Source organism: Amblyraja radiata, chromosome 25 (genome assembly GCF_010909765.2).
Source record: "Amblyraja radiata isolate CabotCenter1 chromosome 25, sAmbRad1.1.pri, whole genome shotgun sequence".
In the NCBI taxonomy this organism is placed as follows: Eukaryota; Metazoa; Chordata; class Chondrichthyes; order Rajiformes; family Rajidae; genus Amblyraja; species Amblyraja radiata.
The window spans coordinates 2,466,301-2,486,894 of NC_045980.1; the positions used below are offsets into that span (position 1 = coordinate 2,466,301).

The window sequence follows — 20,594 nt, forward strand, 5'->3', positions numbered from 1 at the left end:
ATCTAAAATATTTTTTAAAGCCAAAGAGCTGATGACATCACAATGGCTCTGCTCCTCGTGGCCCGCTGCTGGGCACTGTTTTCCACGAGCTGCGAGTTACCTCACCCCCCCCCCCCCCGACTCGCAGTCATTTAGTCGCCTCCCGCTCGTAGTCAGCTCACACTCGGCCAGCCGTCCGCAGCACCCCATCCCGCACTCTTGATTGAAGCCGCTGATGGGTTACGTTAACTCCCCCTCCCCGCTACCCGACTCGCAATCATGAAGGATTGTCATTTAGTGTGGAGTATATTATACTATGAAAAACATTTTCTATAGTTTATGAATGGAAGAAATCACATATCAAAATAACTAAAGAATCTGTTATCACTTTTAACTCCTTGGTTTAATTGATGCTCAGGTTATAATTAGGAAAATATTAGAATAATGTGGGTGAAATTGCATTAGACACTAATTATTAAAGCCTATGAAGACATGTTTTGCCTAGTGTTAGAGTATAACAGGCTAGTTTATTAGATTATTTCAAACAGTAGATATTGTACATAAATCTAATTTGTGTTAATTAATATCATACGCAGTGATTTCAGTTCATGTAAATTTGATGCAAAAGGATATAGAACACCTCCAAATGGTACCACGTTACAACAATGTGTTAGATGTTTGTCCTGCGATATTCACCTCATGGGAGGTGCACTTTGTGCCCTCTTTGGTAGGTTCAATTTCAGCTGAAGCCAGTTGTCATAGTCTTCTGCAGGCATCTGAATCACTTTGTCTCGCATAAACTGTGAAGAAAATGGTCAGGACATGATAGATGGGTTTCAGTATAAATCGAATAACACGGACTCTAAAATAAAAACTGAAAATGCTGGAAATATTCAACAGGCCTGGTGGCATTATCTCTATATGTTGTCTCTGTGCTGTACACTGACAATGACAATTAAAATTGAATCTGAATCTGAATCTGAATTTATGGAGAAATTCACCCCCAATGATTAAACATTATTAACCGGAAATGCTAACTCAGTTTCCTTCTTGGCAGGCTATTCTTTCCTGAGTATTTCTGGCATTCTGTGTTATCTTTTCAGATCTGGGGGAAACACGGTGGCGCAGCAGTAGAGTTGCTGCCTCACAGCGCCAGAGGCCCGGGTTCGATACTGACTACGGGTGCCTGTCTGTACGGTGTTTGTACGTTCACCCCGTGACCTGCGTGGGTTTTCTCCAGGAGCACCAGTTTCCTCCCACACTCCAAAGACGTACAGGTTTGTAAATTGTCCCTAGTGTGTGTAGGATAGTGTCAATGAGCGGGGATCGCTGGTCGGCGTGGATTTGATTGGCGGAAGGCCCTGTTTCCACGCTGTATCTCTAAACTAAACTAAACTAAAAATCTACAGCAGCTACAGTATTTTCTTCTGGAAAGTGACACAATAGTTGTACATACACACAAAAATTTATAATTTCCTTGATGGTTGGACTAAGTCTGCATAATTCTTTTCACTGGCTTATGGTCACTAAGGTTTGTAAATGAATATGGTTAATTTTATTAAAACACCAAATAAAGGAATTTTATGTAAACATTTACATATTCAATTACAAAAAATAAACTCATTCGTATTTGCAAAGTATCTTTAGAAATTTAGTGTAATATAGAAATTCTTCATCTCTCTATATATTCATACTACTTCATACATAGAGTGGGAATGAAGGATTCTGGCCATCGCTTTCACTGATGGAAGTTTTACATTTGAGGTTATCCAACGTTACCTCTGGGGCCACGTGTTATTTCTGAGGAGCAGTAACTACACAACTAATCATCCTCTTGCAAGGTGGTGGTCAGCAAGGTGGTTTGTCAGGAAGTTCAAAATGAAAGGTTGTAGAGTCGTAATGTCATCCAGCGTGAAAACAGGCCCGTTGGCCCAAAGTCCAAAACGACCAAGGTGCCCCATTTACACTAGTCCCACATGCCCAAGTTTGGCCCATTTCTCCCAAAGTCTTTCCTATCTATGTATCTATCCAAATGTCTTTAAATGTCTGAAGAAGAATCTCGACCCGAAACGTCGTCCACTCCTTCTCTCCTGATATAACCCGCTGAGTTACTCCAGCAATTTGTGTCTACCTTGTCTTTAAATGTTGTTGTAGAACCTGCTCGATGGTCTCACCTCAATAGCCGCGCTAATGTCTGGGGAGCAGAGCTCCCAATTCCGCAATCCATGAAGCGTCTTGAGGAATTGTTGCGGCCTAATTCTGTGGCTTTGTCTTTCTCCAAACTTTTCCAGCTTCCTCAGAGCTTGGCTGATCTTCTGATTTCCTCGTATTTCCTCGGGAACTCTGGGCAACAAGCTGCAGAACCTGAAACATCATGGAAGGCAGAAGTTCTCTGTGCACCATTGGAAATAAACACCACTCACTCACACACACACACACACATGAAGAACTGGTAACACAGGATGGTCCTGTGATTCTTCTCCAGCACTGCTAACGATATTACCCCTTGCATTACAATCAAGAGAATCACTTCTTGTGGAAGTCCCAATGTGAATGTCTCGTTCAGTTTAGTTTAGCTTAAAGATACAGAGTGGAACCAGACCCTTCAACCCACCCAGTCCGCACTGACCAGCGATCCCTGCACATAAACACTACCCAACACACACCAGGAACAATTTACATTTATACCAAGCCAATTAACCTAACACCTGTACATCTTTGGAGTATGGGAGGAAACCGAAGATCCCAGAGAAAACCCATGTGGTCACGGGGAGAAGGTACAACCTCTGTACAGACAAGCACCCGTAGTCGGGCTCAAACCCGGGTCTCTGGCGCTGTAAGTGCTGTAAGGCAACAACTCTATCGCTGCGCCACCGTGCTCGCCCTGCATTAACGCTTTCCTACACACACTCGGGACAATTTGACATTTTCACCAAGCCAATTAACCTACAAGCCTGTACGTCTTTGTGGGAGAAAACTGCAGATCTCGGAGAAAACCCACGCAGGTCATGGGGAGAATGCACCAACTCCGTACAGACAAGCACCTGTAGCCAGGATTGAGACCGTGTCTCTGGCGCTGTAGGGCAGCAACTCTACTGCTGGGCCACCGTGCTGCCCTGGTGGTGAAATGGTGGCAGAACAATCAGATCCATCTTTAGCCGAGGTCACCACAGCAACACTGGGCACTGACAGCAGTAAACATCAACAGAACAAGCTACTCTCTGGCTGGGGTACAGGAACTTGCACTGTGACAGGGAACTCACTGATTGTGGTACAGGGTCTCACATTGTGACGGGGAACCTACTATCTCCAGGGCATTGAACTATGACAGGAAATATACTGTCTGTGTACTGGACCTTACACCATGATGATATACTCACTGTCTGTGGCATGGGACCTTACACACTGTGAGGACCCTCACTGTTTTTGGTACAGGACCTTACACTTACACTTCCTCCCTAGAGCTAGATAGGGAATTCACTCTGCCTATGGTATTGGACCTTGTATGATCACATGACACAGCAATGTAGATGCTCACTAGAAGTAAAGAACCTTGTATTGGAGCCGGATAATTAACCTTTATGACATTAACAATATTAACGAAACAACTCGGAAGATAGACACAACATTCTGGAGTAACTCAGCAGGACAGGCAGCAGTCTGAAGAAGGGTCTCGACCCGAAACGTCACCCATTCCTTCTCTCCAGACATGCTACCTGTCCCCCTGATTTACTCCAGCATTTTGTGACTATCTTCGGTGTCAAACAGCATCTGCAGTTCCTTCCTACACTAAATATTTTCTCTCCTGCAACTCAGTTACTCCCAGGCAGAGGGAAGCTACCATTTCACAGAGCCTGGCCCATTGGCTCAAAACAAAGGGCACTTTAGGACCAGGTTACTGGGGATATGTGCAACAATTTATGACATCCGACTGCCTCACCATTAAAGATCCTTTTCCTGCTCCCAATTTCCACTTCTTCTCATACATCTCAAAATGATGAGATGGAGGACAGGAAGGACATTGAGAACCTCATGACCTGGTGTCAGGACAACAACCTTTCCCTCAAAGTCAGCAAGACAAAATGATCGACTTCATGAAGCAAAGTGGTGCCCATGCCCCAGTTTGCATTGACGGTGGCGAAGTAGAGATGGTTAAAAACTTCAAATTCCTAGGAGTAAATATGGCCAACAACTTCTCCTGGACCACCCACATTGAGGCCATGACCTGGAAAGCAACAACAATGCATCTACTTTCTTAAAAGGCGTAGGAAGTTCGGCATGTTCCCAATAACTCTCACTAACTTCCACAGATGTGCTGTAGAGACCATTCTATCAGGATGCATCACAGCATGGTTTGTGAACAGCTCTATCCAAGACCGCAAGAAATTGCAGAGAATTGTGGACGTAGCCCAGACCATCACACAAACCAACCTCCCTTCCATTGACTCCATCTATACCTCACGCTGCCTCGGCAAGGTCAGCAGCATCATCAATGATGTCACACCCTGGCCATTCCCTTCTCTCCCCTCTCCCATCAGGCAAATGGTATAGAAGTGTGAACATGTACACCACCAGATTCGCTGACAGATTCTACCCAGCTATTATCAGGCAACTGATTCATCCTACCACAACCAGAGTGCAGAGCTGAACTACTATCTATCTCATTGGTGACCCTAATGCACCTGTCTCAATTAGGCGATTTTTTAGGCGTCTACAGGTGACTAGGCTGTCGCTACACGTCCTGTCGTCGGGGTGTCGCCAGTATGGTCGCGAGTCGTCTGCTCAGTCGTCCAAAGGATCGTAGCGTTTTTCTGGTCGCCGCTGGATTTAGAAATGTTCAAAACTTTTAGCTGACAGCCGGCAACAGTTGGCTTGATGCCAATGAGCGTAGCTTGACTTCTCCTGACGTAGGTGCTGTTGGAGGTTGTCACCAGGATGACGTAGATTGTCGCCAGGTGTTGACCGGTGAATTCCATTGGCGATTACCTACGTCAACCGGCAACAGGTACCGGCGACTGAATTGTCTTACCTTGTCATAGCTTGTCACGGGTGGACGTAGGTTGTCGTAGGTGTGGTCGTAGGTGGACATCCTAATGGGTCGCCGGTTGACGGTAGCTTGCCCTAGCTTGATGTCGACCAGGTGGTAGGTTGTTGTGGACATTGTCGTTGGCAGGTCCAGTCGCCCGCAGTCGCCGAAACAATCGTCTAAGTGGGTCAGGCCCATTGGACTACCTTTTATCAGACTTTACTGGCTTTACCTTGCACTAAATGTTATTCCCTTTATCATGTACACAATATAAATGGCTCGATTGTAATCATGTATTGTCTTCCCGCTGACTGGTTAGCATTCAACAAAAGCTTTTCACTGTTCCTCAGTACACGTGACAGTAAACTAAACTACACGTCCCCTCAGTACCACTGCTCCAAAAGGGAAGATGTTGGGGACAGCATCTGCCACTCACCAGCTCTCTGCATTTCCTTCTGTTTTATTTTCTCCTGATTCCTGAAGGGAGCGTTGCATGTCCTCATTGTAAGTGTAGAAGCTGGTGATGTTGTCCAGCGCACGGAACCTGCGTCTGCTGGTGTCCCAGCGTTTCCTGGAAAATTCCGGTACGCACAGCTTAGTATAGTTTAGTTTAGAGATACAGCGCAGCAACAGGCCCTTCGGCCCGCCAAGTACATACCGACCAGCGAACCCTGCACATTAACACTATCCTCCACACACTAGGGACAGTTTATATTTATACCAAGCCAATTAGCCTACAAACCTGAACGCCTTTGGAGTGTGGGAGGAAACCAAAGATCTCGGAGAAAACTGGGGAAAACGTACAAACTCCTTACAGTCACACACCCGATTCTGAGGCTATGACCTATAGTCCTAGATTCTCCCAGTAGTGGAAACATCCTCTCCACATCCACTCCATCATTCTTGTAAACCTCCTCTGGACACTCTCCAGAGCCAGTATATCCTTCCTTACATAATGTGCTCACAATTGCTCACAATAGGCCAATTGGGAAGGGCAAGTAACTGAAGTGTTGGGTAAATCTTTAGGGACCAGTGACCACTGTTCTATTCGCTTTAAAACTGTTCTAGACAAAGACAGGGAAGGTTCCACAAGTTCAAATTCAGAATTTGGGCAAGACCAACTTTGATGGTATTACCCAGGTTCCTCCTCATGTTGCTTGGATGAGTTTGTTTGCCGGCAAAGCAACACCCAGAAAGGGGGATGCTTTTAAATGTGCAATGACAAGAGCTCAGGGCATGCATGTTCCTGTTGGACAGAAGGGCAAGGCAGGTGAGCCGAAGGAAGCTTTAATGACTGGGGAAATTGAGGCTTTGGTCAAGGAAATGAAGGTATGGGACAGGCATATGCATGACAATAGACAATAAGTGCAGGAGTAGGCCGTTCGGCCCTTCGAGCCAGCACCACCATTCAATGTGATCATGGCTGATCATCCACAATTAATAACCCGTTCTTGCCTTCTCTCCATATCCCTTAACAATGCTATCACTAAGAGCTCTATATAACTCTCTCTTGAAAGTATCCAGTAAACCCGCCTCCACTGCCCTCTGAGGCAGAGAATTCCACACACTCACAACTCACTGTGTGAAATAGTTTTTCCTCATCTCCGTTCTAAATGGCTTACCACTTATTCTTAAAACTATGGCCCCTGGTTCTGGACTCGCCCAACATCGGGAACATGTTTCCTGTCTCTAGCGTGTGCAAACCCTTAATAATCTAATATGTTTCAATAAGATCCCCTCTCACCTTTCAAAATTCCAGAGTATACAAGCCCAGCCGCTCCAATCTATCAACACGACAGTCCCGCCATCCAGGAAATTAACCTTGTGAACCTACGCTGCACTCCCTCAATAGCACGAATGTCCTTCCTCAAGTTTGGAGACCAAAACTGCACACAATACTCGGGGTGTCGTTTCACTAGTGCTCTGTACAACTGCAGAAGGACCTCTTTGCTCCTATACTCAACTCCTCTTGTTATGAAGGCCAACATGCCATTCTCTTTCTTTACTGCCTGCTGTACCTGCATGCTTACTTTCAGTGACTGATGAACAAGGACCACCAGATCGCGTTGTACCTCCCCTTTTCCCAACTTGACACCATTTAGATAATAATCTGCCTTCCTATTTTTGCTACCAAAGTGGATAACGTCACATTTATCCACATTAAACTTCATCTGCCATGCATCTGCCCGCTCACCCAACCTATCCAAGTCACCCTGCATCCTCATAGCATCCTCCTCACAGTTCACACTGCCACCCAGCTTTGTGTCATCTGAAAATTTGCTAATGTTACCTTTAATCCCCTTATCCAAATCATCTTAGTATATATTGTAAATAGCTGCGGTCCCAGCACCGAGCCTTGCGGCACCCCACTAGTCACTGCCTGCCATTCTGAAAGGGACCTGTTAATCCCTACTCTTTGTTTCCTGTCAGCCAACCAATTTTCTATCCATGTCAGTACCCTACCCCAATACCATGGGCTCTAATTATGCTCGCTAATCTTCTATGTGGGACCTCATCAAATGCTTTCTGAAAGTCCAGGTACACTACATCCACTGGCTCTCCCTTGTCCATTATCCTGGTAACATCCTCAAAAAAATCCAGAAGATTAGTCAAGCATGATTTCTCCTGCGTAAATCCATGCTGACTCGGACCTATCCTTCTACTGCTATCCAAATGTGCCGCTATTTCACTAGTCTAGTAAGTTTGCAGATGAAACAAAAGTATGTGTTATGTCAGATAGCAAAGATGGTTTAAAAAAATTACATCAGGACCATGGTCAGTTGGGCAAGTGGCCTGAGGAATGGTTAATAGAGTTTAATGCAGATAAGTGTGAGGTGTTGCATTTTGGAAGTCAAACCAGGGCAAGACCTTCACAGTGAATGGCAGGGCTTTGTGGAGTGTTGCATAGCAGAGGGATCATGCAGTTCCTTGAAAGTGGCATCGCAGGTAGTGATCATAACTACATATGTTTTAACATGTTTCTGAATATTAGGCAGGAGCTAAGAAGAGTAGATTGGGAGCAGTTGTTATTGGGTAAGTCCACAGGTGACATGTGAGAGCCGTTAAAATCCAGCTGATCAAAGTGCAGGATCAGCATGTTCCAGTAAGGAGGAGGGATGAGGACGGCAAGGTAAGGGATGATGGATGACCAAGGAGGTTGGAAACTTGGTCAGGAGGAAAAAGGAAGCGTATGTCAGGTTTAAGAAGGTGGCATATGAGGAATATAAAGTGAGTAGGAAAGAACTCAAGGGGGCAATTAGATGGGCCAAATGCGGCCATAAAATGTAATTGGCGAGACAGATTAAGGAAAATCCCAAGGTGTTTTATATATATGTTAAATATAAAAGGGTGACCAGGGAGAAGATAGAAACAAATAACGATAAAGGATGGAATCTATGCCTTTATTATCAGAATGGTGGCCGATTAGGAAAAGGGGAGATGCAACGAGACCTGGGTGTCATGGTACACCAGTCATTGAAAGTAGGCATGCAGGTGCAGCAGGCAGTGAAGAAAGCGAATGGTATGTTAGCATTCATAGCAAAAGGATTTGAGTATAGGAGCAGGGAGGTTCTACTACAGTTGTACAGGGTCTTGGTGAGACAACACCTGGAGTATTGCGTACAGTTTTGGTCTCCTAATCTGAGGAAAGACATTCTTGCCATAGAGGGAGTGCAGAGAAGGTTCACCAGACTGATTACTGGGATGTCAGGACTTTCATTTGAAGAAAGACTGGATAGACTGGGCTTGTACTCGCTAGAATTTAGGAGATTGAGGGGGGATCTTATAGAAACTTACAAAATTCTTAAGGGACAGGCTAGATGCAGGAAGATTGTTCCCGATGTTGGGGAAGTCCAGAACAAGGGGTCACAGTTTAAGGATAAGGGGGAAATCTTTTAGGACCAAGATGAGAAAAATATTTTTCACACAGAGAGTGTGAATCTCTGGAATTCTCTGCCACAGAAGGTAGTTGAGGCCAGTTCATTGGCTATATTTAAGAGGGAGTTAGATGTGGCCCTTGTGGCTAAAGGTATCAGGGGGTATGGAGAGAGGGCAGGTACAGGATGCTGAGTTGGATGATCAGCCATGATCATATTGAATGGCGGTGCAGGCTCGAAGGGCCGAATGGCCTACTCCTGCAGCTATTTTCTATGTTTCTATGTAGTCGGAGGATGTAGGCGAGGTACTAAACTACTGCTTTGCATCTGCATTTACCAAGGAGAAGGACTTGGAAGATGGTGAGATCTGGGTAGTGAATACAATTATGCTGCAGCAGTTTGTGATGGAGAAGGAGGTTGTACTGTGGCTCTTGAAGAGCATTAAGGTGGAAAAGTACCCAGGGCCTGATGGGATCTATGACAAGTGACTGAGGAAGGCAAGAGAGGAGATGGCGAGATCTTTGTCGAGGATCTTTGCTTCTTCTCTAGTCACAAGTGAGGTCCCGGAGGGCTGGAGAGAGTGTCCATTGTTCTTCCTTTGTTTAAGAAAGGAAGTAGAGAAAAATATAGGCCGGCGAGCCTCATGCAGTGGTCGGGAATCTGGTGAAGAGAATTGTCTGAGATAGGATTTACTCACATTTGGAAGAAAATGGGCTAATTAAGGATATCCAACACGGCTTTGTATGGGCATGAAGGAACTGCAGATGCTGGTATAAATCGACACAAAATGCTGGAGTAACTCTGCGGGACAGGCAGCATCTCTGGAGAGAAGGAATGGGCGACGTTTCGAGTGGAGACCTTTCTTCAGACTGATGCCAGGGGTGGGGGCGATACAAAGATAGAATGTAGTTGGAGACAGCAAGACTGGTGGGAGAACTGGGAAGGGGGAGGGGATGGAGGGGGAGGGGATGCAAGGGCTATTTGAAGTTAGAGAAGTCAACGTTCGGCTACAAGCGAAATATGAGGTGCTGTTCCTCCAATTAGCGCTGGGCCTCATTCTGACAATGGAGGAGGCCCAGGACAGAAAGGTCAGTGTGGGAATGGGAGGGGGAGTTGAAGTGCTGAGCAACCGGGAGATCAGGTAGGTTAAGGAGGACTGAGCGGAGGTATTCAGCGAAACGATCGCCGAGCCTGCGCTTGGTCTCGCCGATATACAGGAGTTGACACCTGGAACAGCGGATACAGTAGATGAGGTTGGACGAGGTAGGGTTGATGAAGCGGGTGGTGGATGTTGTACACTGTGATTTTAGCAAGGTGTTGATAAGGTCCCTTATGGTAGGTTGATTCAGAAGATTAAAATGCATGGGATTCACGACGACTTGTTCATCTGGATTCAGAACAGAGAAACACATTGCCAGGTATGGTACTGGAGGCAGATACAATAGTGTTGTTAAGATGCATTTACATAGGCACATGGAAGTTCAGGGAATAGAGGGATATGGACCATGTACAGGCAGGTGAGATCAGTTTAACTAGGCATCATGTTTGTCTGAAGATGGGTCTCAACCCAAAACGTCACCCATTCCTTTTCTCCAGAGATGCTCCCTGTCCTGCTAAGTTACTCCAGCTTTTTGTGTCTAGCTTGTTTGGCACAAGTATTGTGGACCGAAGGGCCCGTTCCTGTGCTGTATTGTTCTATGTTCTATAGGGTGGTCACAAAGGCTTTCATTACTCGGGGCATTTATATAATTTGGGACCTTATGTTACAGTTTAACAAGACAGTTGGCATTTGGAGTATTATGTTCAGTTTGAGTCACCCTGCTACAAGATGAATGCAGTTGAGCTGGAAGGCGTGTAGAGAAGAATTATGAAGATTCAAAACTACAGAAGAAATAAAGTCTATTTCTGCAGTGAAGTAGAGAGGAAATACTGCACAAACTTTTCCAAGGCCGCAAGGTTGTCATGGAGACACAAGGCTGCTTCCTCAGTTATCTCGACAAATTTTGACTGCATCTCCAGTGAAAGGGAGGATTTGCTGGCGGAAAACAGGTTGGTTCCTGAAACGTGGCCTGAAGGGGTGCTGCAAGCGAGAAATGAAAGATTGTTAATTTAGTTCCATTCAGTCCAAGTGCATCACAATTAATCACAAAATTATGTATTCTCAGTCAGTTAGCCAGCCACACCTGGCAACATCACACACGCACACAAACTCTAATCACAGCTGCTGATAGTATGACTAATGGATGCAAAAGGTTTACTCAAGTTCAAGTGAGTTTATTGTCATGTGTCCCTGTTAGGACAATGAAATTCTTGCTTTGCTTCAGCACTCAGAACATAGTAGGCATTTACTACAAAACAGATCAGTGTGTCCATATACCGTAATATAAATTGTAATATAATATATACTGTAATATAAATTGCAGCACTCAAAAACTGTTCACAGTATTACACCTCTCCTCTGTCTCTGGAGCCAGCTGGAGATGTAACTTTAGTTTGCGGCTCACGAAGCAATGCATTCATCCTACATCTTAGGACCCCTTCGGTCATGGCTGACCATGGGTGTCTCCAGGGTTGGAGAACGCCTGTGCGTGACTTTGTTTAACGTGGGAAGACTGGTGCACAGACAGCCACCCCAAGGCCCTTGACAGATCTGGGTCAGAATCCAGTGGCATGGAGTCCAAGACGACCGGAGACCTTTTTCTGCTGCAGCCTTCATCCGCATTCCCAGCCGTTGTAACGCTCCACTAAAGTCAGCCATCGTCCTCCGCCTGTTCCACCGTTGAGGTCTTGGTTGGATCGGCTCTTTGTCAGAGACCTCCCCCTCGACCTTACCGCCATGGGTGGCTCTACCAGGAGCATAGATAGCTCCAGACTGCATCACTATCAGGATCTCAGGATCTCAGGACCACACAAGCTTCTCCACCACGACAATATGACAATCCACAGATTCCCCTCATCACTCTTCCATGAACCTGACTCCTTTAATGTCATCATGAAAATAATTTTACATCAAAACATTAAACTACAGGTGACCAAAAGAAATTCAACCTGTCAATCTGCTGAAGGCAGACACAAAATGCTGGAGTAACTCAACAGAACAGGCAGCATCTCTGGAGAGAAGGAATGGGTGATGTTTCGGGTCAAGACCTCCTTCAGACTGAGAGTTGGAAGAGATAAGGAAGTGTAAGGTGTGAGAACGAGACATCAAAGGGGGTGGAGTTCAAGGAAAATGTTGAGCAGATCATTGTTAGCTCAGAGAAGGTGACAACAAAGCAAACAGAGATTAAATGTAATCAGGGACAGTCAAACTGGTCGGAAAACTGGGAAAGGGGAAGGATGTAGAGAGAGGGAAAGCAAGGGTTACTTGAAGTTAGAGAAGTCAATATTCAAACTATGTTACTCCAGCATTTTGTGTCTTTCAGGTTTAAACAGCAGTTCCTTCCTACACTATCAATCTGCTGATCCTGTCTGGAATTCTCTGCCTCAGAGGGCGGTGGAGGCAGGTTCTCTGGATGCTTTCAAGAGAGAGCTAGATAGAGCTCTTAAAAACAGTGGAGTCAGGGGATGTGGGTAGAAGGCAGGAACGGGGTACTGATTGGGGATGATCAGCCATGATCACATTGAATGGCTTGAAGGGCTGAATGGCCTACTCCTGCACCTATTGTCTATTGTCTATTGTCTTTCAGCATCCAAATTTGTTTACTGCAAAACTAAACGGATGCCCTGAGCATTATGTACGTCATTAGATGTGGCCCCTGTTAATTCAATAGCATGCTGACTCATTGCTCAGTTAGTATGGGATGCAATAACCCAAATTTGCAACGGTGAATATATACAAGCCCTGAAGAAACATTGTTGTTGGTGAGGTTAATGCAAGTGCCTCCGTCATGCGGTTGCCGTGGTGAATCATTTGACAGTAATGCTATTCTATTTTTACGTGATTGACGTTGACAGTAATGTCGTAGTGCCAAAGTTACAAAAGCAGGGATCTGAAGGGACAATGCTGATCAAGTCTGACTTGGGCAACCACAGGAGTACTGTTGGGTGGGATTCATTAGGTCATATGTGATAGGAGAAGTATTAGGCCATTCGGCCCATCTTGCTATTGAGGGAGTGCAGCGTAGGTTCACAAGGTTAATTCCTGGGATGGCGGGACTGTCATATGCTGAGAGAATGGAGTAGCTGGGCTTGTACACTCTGGAATTTAGAAGGATGAGAGGATACTCATTGAAACATATAAGATTGTTAAGGGCTTGGACACGTTAGAGGCAGGAAACATGTTCCCGACGTTGGGGGAGTCCAGAACCAGGGGCCACAGTTTAAGAATAAGGAGTAAGCCATTTAGGAAACACTTTTTCTCACAGAGAATGGTGAGTCTGTGGAATTCTCTGCCTCAGAGGGTGGTGGAGGCAGGTTCTCTGGATGCTTTCAAGAGAGAGCTAGATAGAGCTCTTAAAAATAGCGGAGTCAGGGGATATGCGGAGAAGGCAGGAACGGGGTACTGATTGGGGATGATCAGCCATGATCACATTGAATGGCGATGCTGGTTCGAAGGGCCGAATGGCCTACTCCTGCACCTATTGTCTGTTGTCTATCACGTCTATTCCACCATTCAATCATGGTTGATCCATCTCAATTTAATGATGATATATCTGGTGGAGAATCCCCCCCCCCCCCCTCCATCCTGAATCTTTTGTAATAAGCAGCTTATCTTTGAGATGTGTGGGGGAAGCAGGGCTCCTGGGGGAGAATCTCATGCAGTCACGGGGAAATGTGCACCAGAGGTTCGGATTGAACTTGGGTCAAAGGAGCAGAGGCTGCAGCTCGCCCTGCTCATAGGGTCATTAGGTCATGTGATAGGAGCAGAATTAGGCCACTTGGTCCATCAAGTCTACTCCGCCATACAATCATGGCTGATCTATCACTCTCCCTCCTAACCCTACTCTCCTGACTTCTCCCCATAACCCCTGACACCCATACTAATCAATAATCTATCTATCTCTGCCTTAAAAATATCAATTGACGGCCTCCACAGCCTTCTGTGGCAATGAATTCCACAGATTCACCACCCATACGCTGAGAGGGTATGAAACATGATCCTTATTGGCCACAGAAGTGCCCTCAAAGTTGATCTTTAAATATATGTACACTGGATCTTTGTATCCTCCCTTCTTCATGACTCCAAACTGGACAGAAGTGCATTGAGAAGGTGAAAGGCAGTAGTTGCATTGACTGGGCTGTGGTGGTGGGCATGAATGAGCTCTTTGTCGTTAGTTCCAGCAACCTCTCTCCACACATGAACATGGAGTGAAAGTGAACAAGGCAGCTGAGTGTAAAAAGCCAAGTCTAGTCGCGATGTCCACAATGACGGCAGTGTCTGTGTCGGATAAATTTACCATCCTGATCCCAACAGGACTGGCGTCAGACAGAGATAAGGGCGGCACGGTGGCTCACCGGGAGAGTTGCTGCCTTTCAGCGCTTTCAGCATTGGAGACCCGTAGTTCGATCCTGACTACAGGTGCTGTCTGTACGGAGTTTGTTCGTTCTCCCCGTGACCCGCGTGGGTTGTCTCCGAGATCTTCGGTTTCCTCCCACACTCCAACGACGTACAGGTTTGTATATTAATTGGCTTGGTACAAATGTAAATTATCCCCAGTGTGTGTAGGATAGTGTTAATGTACGGGGATCGCTAATCGTTGCGGACTCGGTGGGTTGATGGGCCTGTTTCCACGCTGTATCTCTAAACTAAACTTGAAAATAGCCCTCAGAGTTCGGGGATTAAGCTTTAAACCCTCCAAACACGGTTCACATAGTCTGTGCATAAGGCCAGAGAGAGGGAGAGAGCAGGGAATTGGGGAAATGAACAAATGATTCTGCTGTCTAACTCCCAAGTCTGCATCTAATGCAAGTTTCACCTTATCAAAACTCTGTTACCTGTAACCAACTCTACAACAGGCTCTTAATAGCCTATGATGAGCTAATGATGAGCCTATCATGAGCCTATGATGAGATAATGCCCCAATAACTCAACTTTAAGTGATGTATTTTTCTTCACCTTGGCAAACTCCTCGCCAATACCCTACTTTATGTTCCCGATGTTGGGGAAGTCCAGAACAAGGGGTCACAGTTTAAAGATAAGGGGGAAATCTTTTAAGACCGAGATGAGAAAAACATTTTTCACACAGAGAGTAGTGAATCTCTCAAATTTTCTGCCACAGAAGGTAGTTGAGGCCAGTTCATTGGCTATATTTAAGAGGGAGTTAGATGTGGCCCTTGTGGCTACGGGGATCAGGGGGTATGGAGAGAAGGCTGGTACGGGATACTGAGTTGGATGATCAGCCATGATCATATTGAATGGCGATGCAGGCTCGAAGGACCGAATGGCCAACTCCTGCACCTATTTTCTATGTTTCTATGTTTCTATGTTTACCCCATCTCAGAAAGAGTCTTTTCAGCCAACTTGACCTAAGCACCAAGTATTCGCTCCCTATGTTTTTCTGCATTCTCTCTTTTAAATTGGAATTGGATTAAACATCATCTCATCTCATGTTTCACTCCCATGTTTTCCTACATCTGGTGAAATGCCTTAGTATACTAAAGGCCATAACAATATTGTCCGAGCAGAGCTACCCCACCAGTCTCTCTGCCTAATCTGCCTGCAACACATTGTCTTTCACATGCCCATCAACCCTGTCTGTAGAAGTGTGATTTACAGTGGCCAATTAACTTAACAGCATAGACTTCCATGGGCCGCCTCCATTGTCAGAATGAGGCCCAGCGCAAATTGGAGGAACATCACCTCATATTTCACTTGGGCAGCATACACCCCAGCAGTATGAACATTGACACCTCTAACTTCAAGTAACCCTTGCTTTCCCCCTTTCTCCATCCCTCCCCCTTCCTAGTTCTCTGACCAGTCTGACTGTCCCCCTGCTTAAATGTTCATTTCTATTTGCTTTGTCACCTTCTTCTAGTTACACCTTCCTTGAACATCTCTTTTGATCTCTCGTTTTCACATCTCACACTTCCTCATCTCTATGTCTCCCTTTCCCCTGACTATCAGTCTGAAGAAGGGTCTCGACCTGAAATGTCACCCATTCCTTCTATCCAGAGATACTGCCTCTACCGCTGAGTTAGAATGTTGTGTCTATCTGCGGTGTAAACCCGCATCTGTGGTTCGTTCCTACACAACTTAACATTCTGGGGATGTGGGAGATGATTGGAGTACCCAAGACAGTCATAGAGAGAACAGGTAGCTGCCCTCTTAATGTGGGGTTGCCCATTTAAATAAGGGGTTGACAATTTAATAAAGTATCACCCATTTAAAAAAGTTGCCATTGATTAAAGAAAGACTCCTCTATTTGGATCAACAGCATGGCTACGTCATTAACTAGCTCAACCCCTACACTGTATCCCCTGTAATTTCACATCAGAATGCAGTCGAATGGCCCTGTCCCACTGTACGAGCCAATTCAAGAGTTCTCCTGAGTTTCCCCTGATTCGAACTCGGAGATCTACGGTAATTGCCGCTCGCAGGTACTCGGGGCTCTCGTGGATATTTTTCAACATGTTGAAAAATCTTCACGAGTCTTCCCGAGCTTACCGCATTCCCGAGTACCTGCTGTTAGCGTTACGAGCCACTAAGAGACGTCCCCGAACTCCAACGTACTCGCTACGTACATTCTACGTGTTACCATGAGTTTGATTTTTTAATTAAACTCGGGAGAGCTCTTGGGTGAACTGGTACAGTGGGACAGGCCCATAACTCACCGTCAATGGGGAAGTGAAGGGTTGGGTTTGCCCCACACCCAATAAGATTCAGGCCCTATTCTTATTCCAAATGACAATGAAAATCAATTCTCGACACCGTCTGATTAATTTACGTAACCAAACAAACTTGGATCGCAGGTTAATTTTGCAGTTGTCAACTTTAATTTGGAAAGTACCTTTTTGGCCTCTGTTGCAATTTATTAATGTCAGTATGTGGCTCTGTGCTGTAACTGGCCCACGGGTTCACTTTTCCAGTACTCACGACAGCTGTTGAGCTAAGGACACAAAATGAATCTTCATTACAAGAGGCCAATATTCTCTATTGACGTATCAAATTGACACAGATCAATGCAATTACAGGCGCATAAATCTTCTGAAGAGAACAAACACGTTGCAAGAGGAGCAATATAGAGAGCCGGACAGAAAAAAACAAAAGCAGTGGGAATTTACTGAAAAATGACACAAAGTGCTGGAGTAACTCGATGGGTCAGGCAGCATCTCTGGAGAACAAGGATAGGTGATGTTTCGGGTCGGGACCCTTCTTCAAATTGATTGAGGTGGGAGATGGGGGTGGAGGGGGGGGGGGGGAGAAGAAAGCTGGAAAATAAAAGGGGCAGGGCAAAGCCTGGCAAGTGATAGGTAGATGTTGATGAAGAGAGTCCTAAGCCCAAGCTTAGAGAACCAATACTCAGTCAAACGTTACTGATTTTGGCTTTGTGCAAATAGTCTTTCAGAAGCAGTAATCAGGAATATTAAGGCAAGGCAAGGCAAGGCAACTTTATTTATATAGCACATTTCATACACGAGGCAGACTCAAAGTGCTTCACATAAAAACATGTCATACAATAAAATGAAATAATAAAATGAAATAAAATAGAAGAACTAAAAGAAAAGAAAAGCAAAATTAAAAATGCATTATAAAAAGTGCAAAAGTTAAAAGTGCAATGTAGTTAAGATTTAGCTGAAAGCTAAAGTAAACATAAAAGTTTTCAGTCTTCTTTTAAAAGTGGTCAAAGTTGAGGCAAGTCTTAAATCTTCAGGAAGTTTATTCCAGCTATTTGTTGCATAGTAACTAAATCCTGCTTTCCCATGTTTTGTATTTACTCTGGGAATCACTAGCAGATTGGTTTCAGAAGATCTTAGCGGTCTAGAAGGCTTATATAGTGGAAGCATGTCAGTGATATACTTTGGCCCTAAACCATGTAGTGATTTATAGGTGAGCAGCAGGATTTTAAAATCAATTCTCTGACATACAGGGAGCCAATGTAAGGATTTAAGAATTGGTGTAATATGCTCAAATTTTTTGGTCTTTGTTAGAACTCTAGCAACAGCGTTCTGAACAAGCTGTAGCTGCCTGACAGTTTTTTTTGGAAGACCTGCAAGGAGACCGTTGCAATAATCTAGCCTACTATTAATAAAGGCATGTACAAGTTTTTCTAAATCTTGAGCTGACATGAGTCCTCTTAATCTTGCTATGTTTTTGAGGTGATAGTAGGCCGATTTTGTTACTGATTTGATGTGACTGTCGAAATTTAAATCTGAATCCATAATGACCCCAAGATTTCTGGCTTTGTTTGAAGTTTTCAGGGACAGAGAGTGAAGGTGTTGGGTTACTTTAAGCCTTTCTTTTTTAGCACCAAAAACAATTATCTCCGTTTTGTCCTTATTTAGTTGGAGAACATTTTGGCACATCCAGTCTTTGACTTGCTCAATGCACTGGCACAACAGATCTATGGGGCGATAGTCATTTGGTGATAGCGCTACATAGATTTGAGTGTCATCGGCATAGCAGTGGTGGTCAATATTATTATATCGCATGATTTGCCCTAGTGGGAGCATGTAGATGTTGAATAAAGAGGGCCCTTAATTATTTATTAAGTACAAATAAAATAAATGATGTGCTTCATTTAATTAAGACCATTATTTTTCTGATCTTACGATTACAGCTGTAGCATTAGGGTCTATAACATTCAAGGCAGTGTGGAAATTCTGGTGGGCAACAAGATACTCTATATATTACAGAGGTTTCCAATTTAGTTTGCTTTCTGAGCTTAGATAAGTGTCCTGCTTGTACAACAGGGCCAACTATCCACTCAGTGTCAGATGCCAAAACTGTGGCATTAGGGTCTATATAATGCAAGGCATTCAGTTGATCTTATAGAGGTGTATAAAATCATGAGAGGAATAGATCGGGTAGAAGCACAGAGTCTCTTGCCCAGAGTAGGGGATACGAGGACCAGAGAATATAGGTACAAGGTGAAAGGAAAAAGATTCAAAAGGAAGTTGAGGGGTGACTTTTTCACACAGAGGGTGGTGGGTGTATGGAACAAGCTGCCAGATGAGGTAATTGAGTCTGGGACTATCCCAACGTTTAAGAAACAGTTAGACGGTCACATGGATAGGATAGGTTTGGAGGGATATGGACCAAACTCGGGCAGGAGGGACTAGTGTATCTGGGACATGTTGGCCGGTGTGGACAAGTTGGGCTGAAGGGCCTGTTTCCACACTGTGTGACTCTGTGGCAGCGTGGAAATTCTGGTGGGCAGCAAGATATAGATAAAAGAGGTTCCAATATAATTTATTTTATGAGCTTTGATAAGTGACCTGCTTGTACAACAAGGGACAACTATCCACTCACTGTCTGATGCAGCTCAATGAAACAAAAGCTGTTATATTTACCCCTTTCCAAATGTACCCGTCTAAGTGTTTCTTAAACGTTGGGATAGTCCCTGCCTCAACTAACTCATCTGGCAGCTTGTTCCATACACCCACCACCCTTTGTGTGAATTGTGGGAATTCATGGAATTCCCTGCCACAGAGGGCAGTGGAGGCCAAATCATTGGATGGATTTAAGAGAGAGTTAGATAGAGCTCTATGGGCTAGTGGAATCAAGGGATATGGGGAGAAGGCAGGCACGGGTTACTGATTGGGGACGATCAGCCATGATCACAATGAATGGCAGTGCTGGCTCGTAGGGCTGAATGGCCTCCTCCTGCACCTATTTTCTATGTTTCTATGTTTCTATGTTACCCCTCAGATTCCTATTGAATCTTTTCCCCTTCACCTTGAACTTGTGTCCTCTGGTCCTCGATTCCCCTACTCTGAGCAAGACTCTGTGCGTCCACCTGGCCAAGCAGGCAAAGGAAATCACAAATCTCAATTACAAATACTCCTTCAATCTATCTGCCCTTCCCCCTCTTCCACATCCTGTCACAAGGAGCTCATGCACTTGGGTTGAGGTCTGCAGTGAACCCATTTGTGAAGGTCAAGGCTTGATTGGCATCATGCCCAGATGGAAGATAGAGAATCATTTCTGAGGACAATCAAATTTGAAAATAATTCTCCATAATCCATCTCAGTTTGACAGTCAACTTGCTCAACCCAAATGGTTGTAAATGAACTGCAAGACCAGATAACATTGGTGAGGTTGCACTTGGAGTATTATCTTCAGTTATTGTCCTGCAAAGAGCTGGAGAGGATGTAGACATTATTTGCAGTTCTGTAAAGGGCCTGTTTCCACACTATACCAGTCTATGACTCCATGACCATGACTCTAAAAACCAAAGGAATTGTACCTTTCCTCATTGTTTCTTGGATGTGTATCTTCGCCATGAAGCTCTTTGTTAATGCTCTCATGCACAGAGTCAATGAGTTTCTGAAGATCTGTCAGAGAAACACAATGGTGACATTTGGAGTATATTTTCAGATTTTTCTCCCCCCCCCCCCATGTCACTGCAGAGACAGTGGCCCGTACTGGATGTACAGACTTCTCCCAAAATATCTCCATGGTCTTCCTCATGCTTATCTGTGGTAGTGGATAAGTAGAAGGTAGACACAAAATGCTGGTGTAACTCAGCGGGACAGGCAGCATCTCTGGAGAGAAGGAATGGGTGAAGTTTCGGGTCGAGACCCTTCATCAGATTGAAGAAGTGGGTAAGTAATTT

At 44.8% G+C, this 20,594-nt stretch overlaps 1 protein-coding gene across 2 annotated transcripts in view; it reads right to left on the bottom strand.

The window, feature by feature from the left end:
- Positions 1-250: 250 nt before the first annotated feature.
- The window catches only part of ccdc60 (coiled-coil domain containing 60), a 129,368-nt gene continuing 109,024 nt past the window's right edge, over positions 251-20,594 (bottom strand). Inside the window, exons 9-14 of one of the 2 annotated variants that reach the window (XM_033043096.1) lie at positions 20,226-20,313; positions 16,827-16,925; positions 10,820-10,960; positions 5,442-5,576; positions 2,154-2,343; positions 251-779 (exon numbers count right to left, since the gene is read on the bottom strand). In XM_033043096.1, coding sequence (XP_032898987.1) covers positions 672-779; positions 2,154-2,343; positions 5,442-5,576; positions 10,820-10,960; positions 16,827-16,925; positions 20,226-20,313 — 761 coding nt within the window. In that variant the 3' untranslated portion in view covers positions 251-671. The remainder of the gene's footprint in view (positions 780-2,153; positions 2,344-5,441; positions 5,577-10,819; positions 10,961-16,826; positions 16,926-20,225; positions 20,314-20,594) is intronic. The other variant, XM_033043098.1, reaches the window with a different exon arrangement.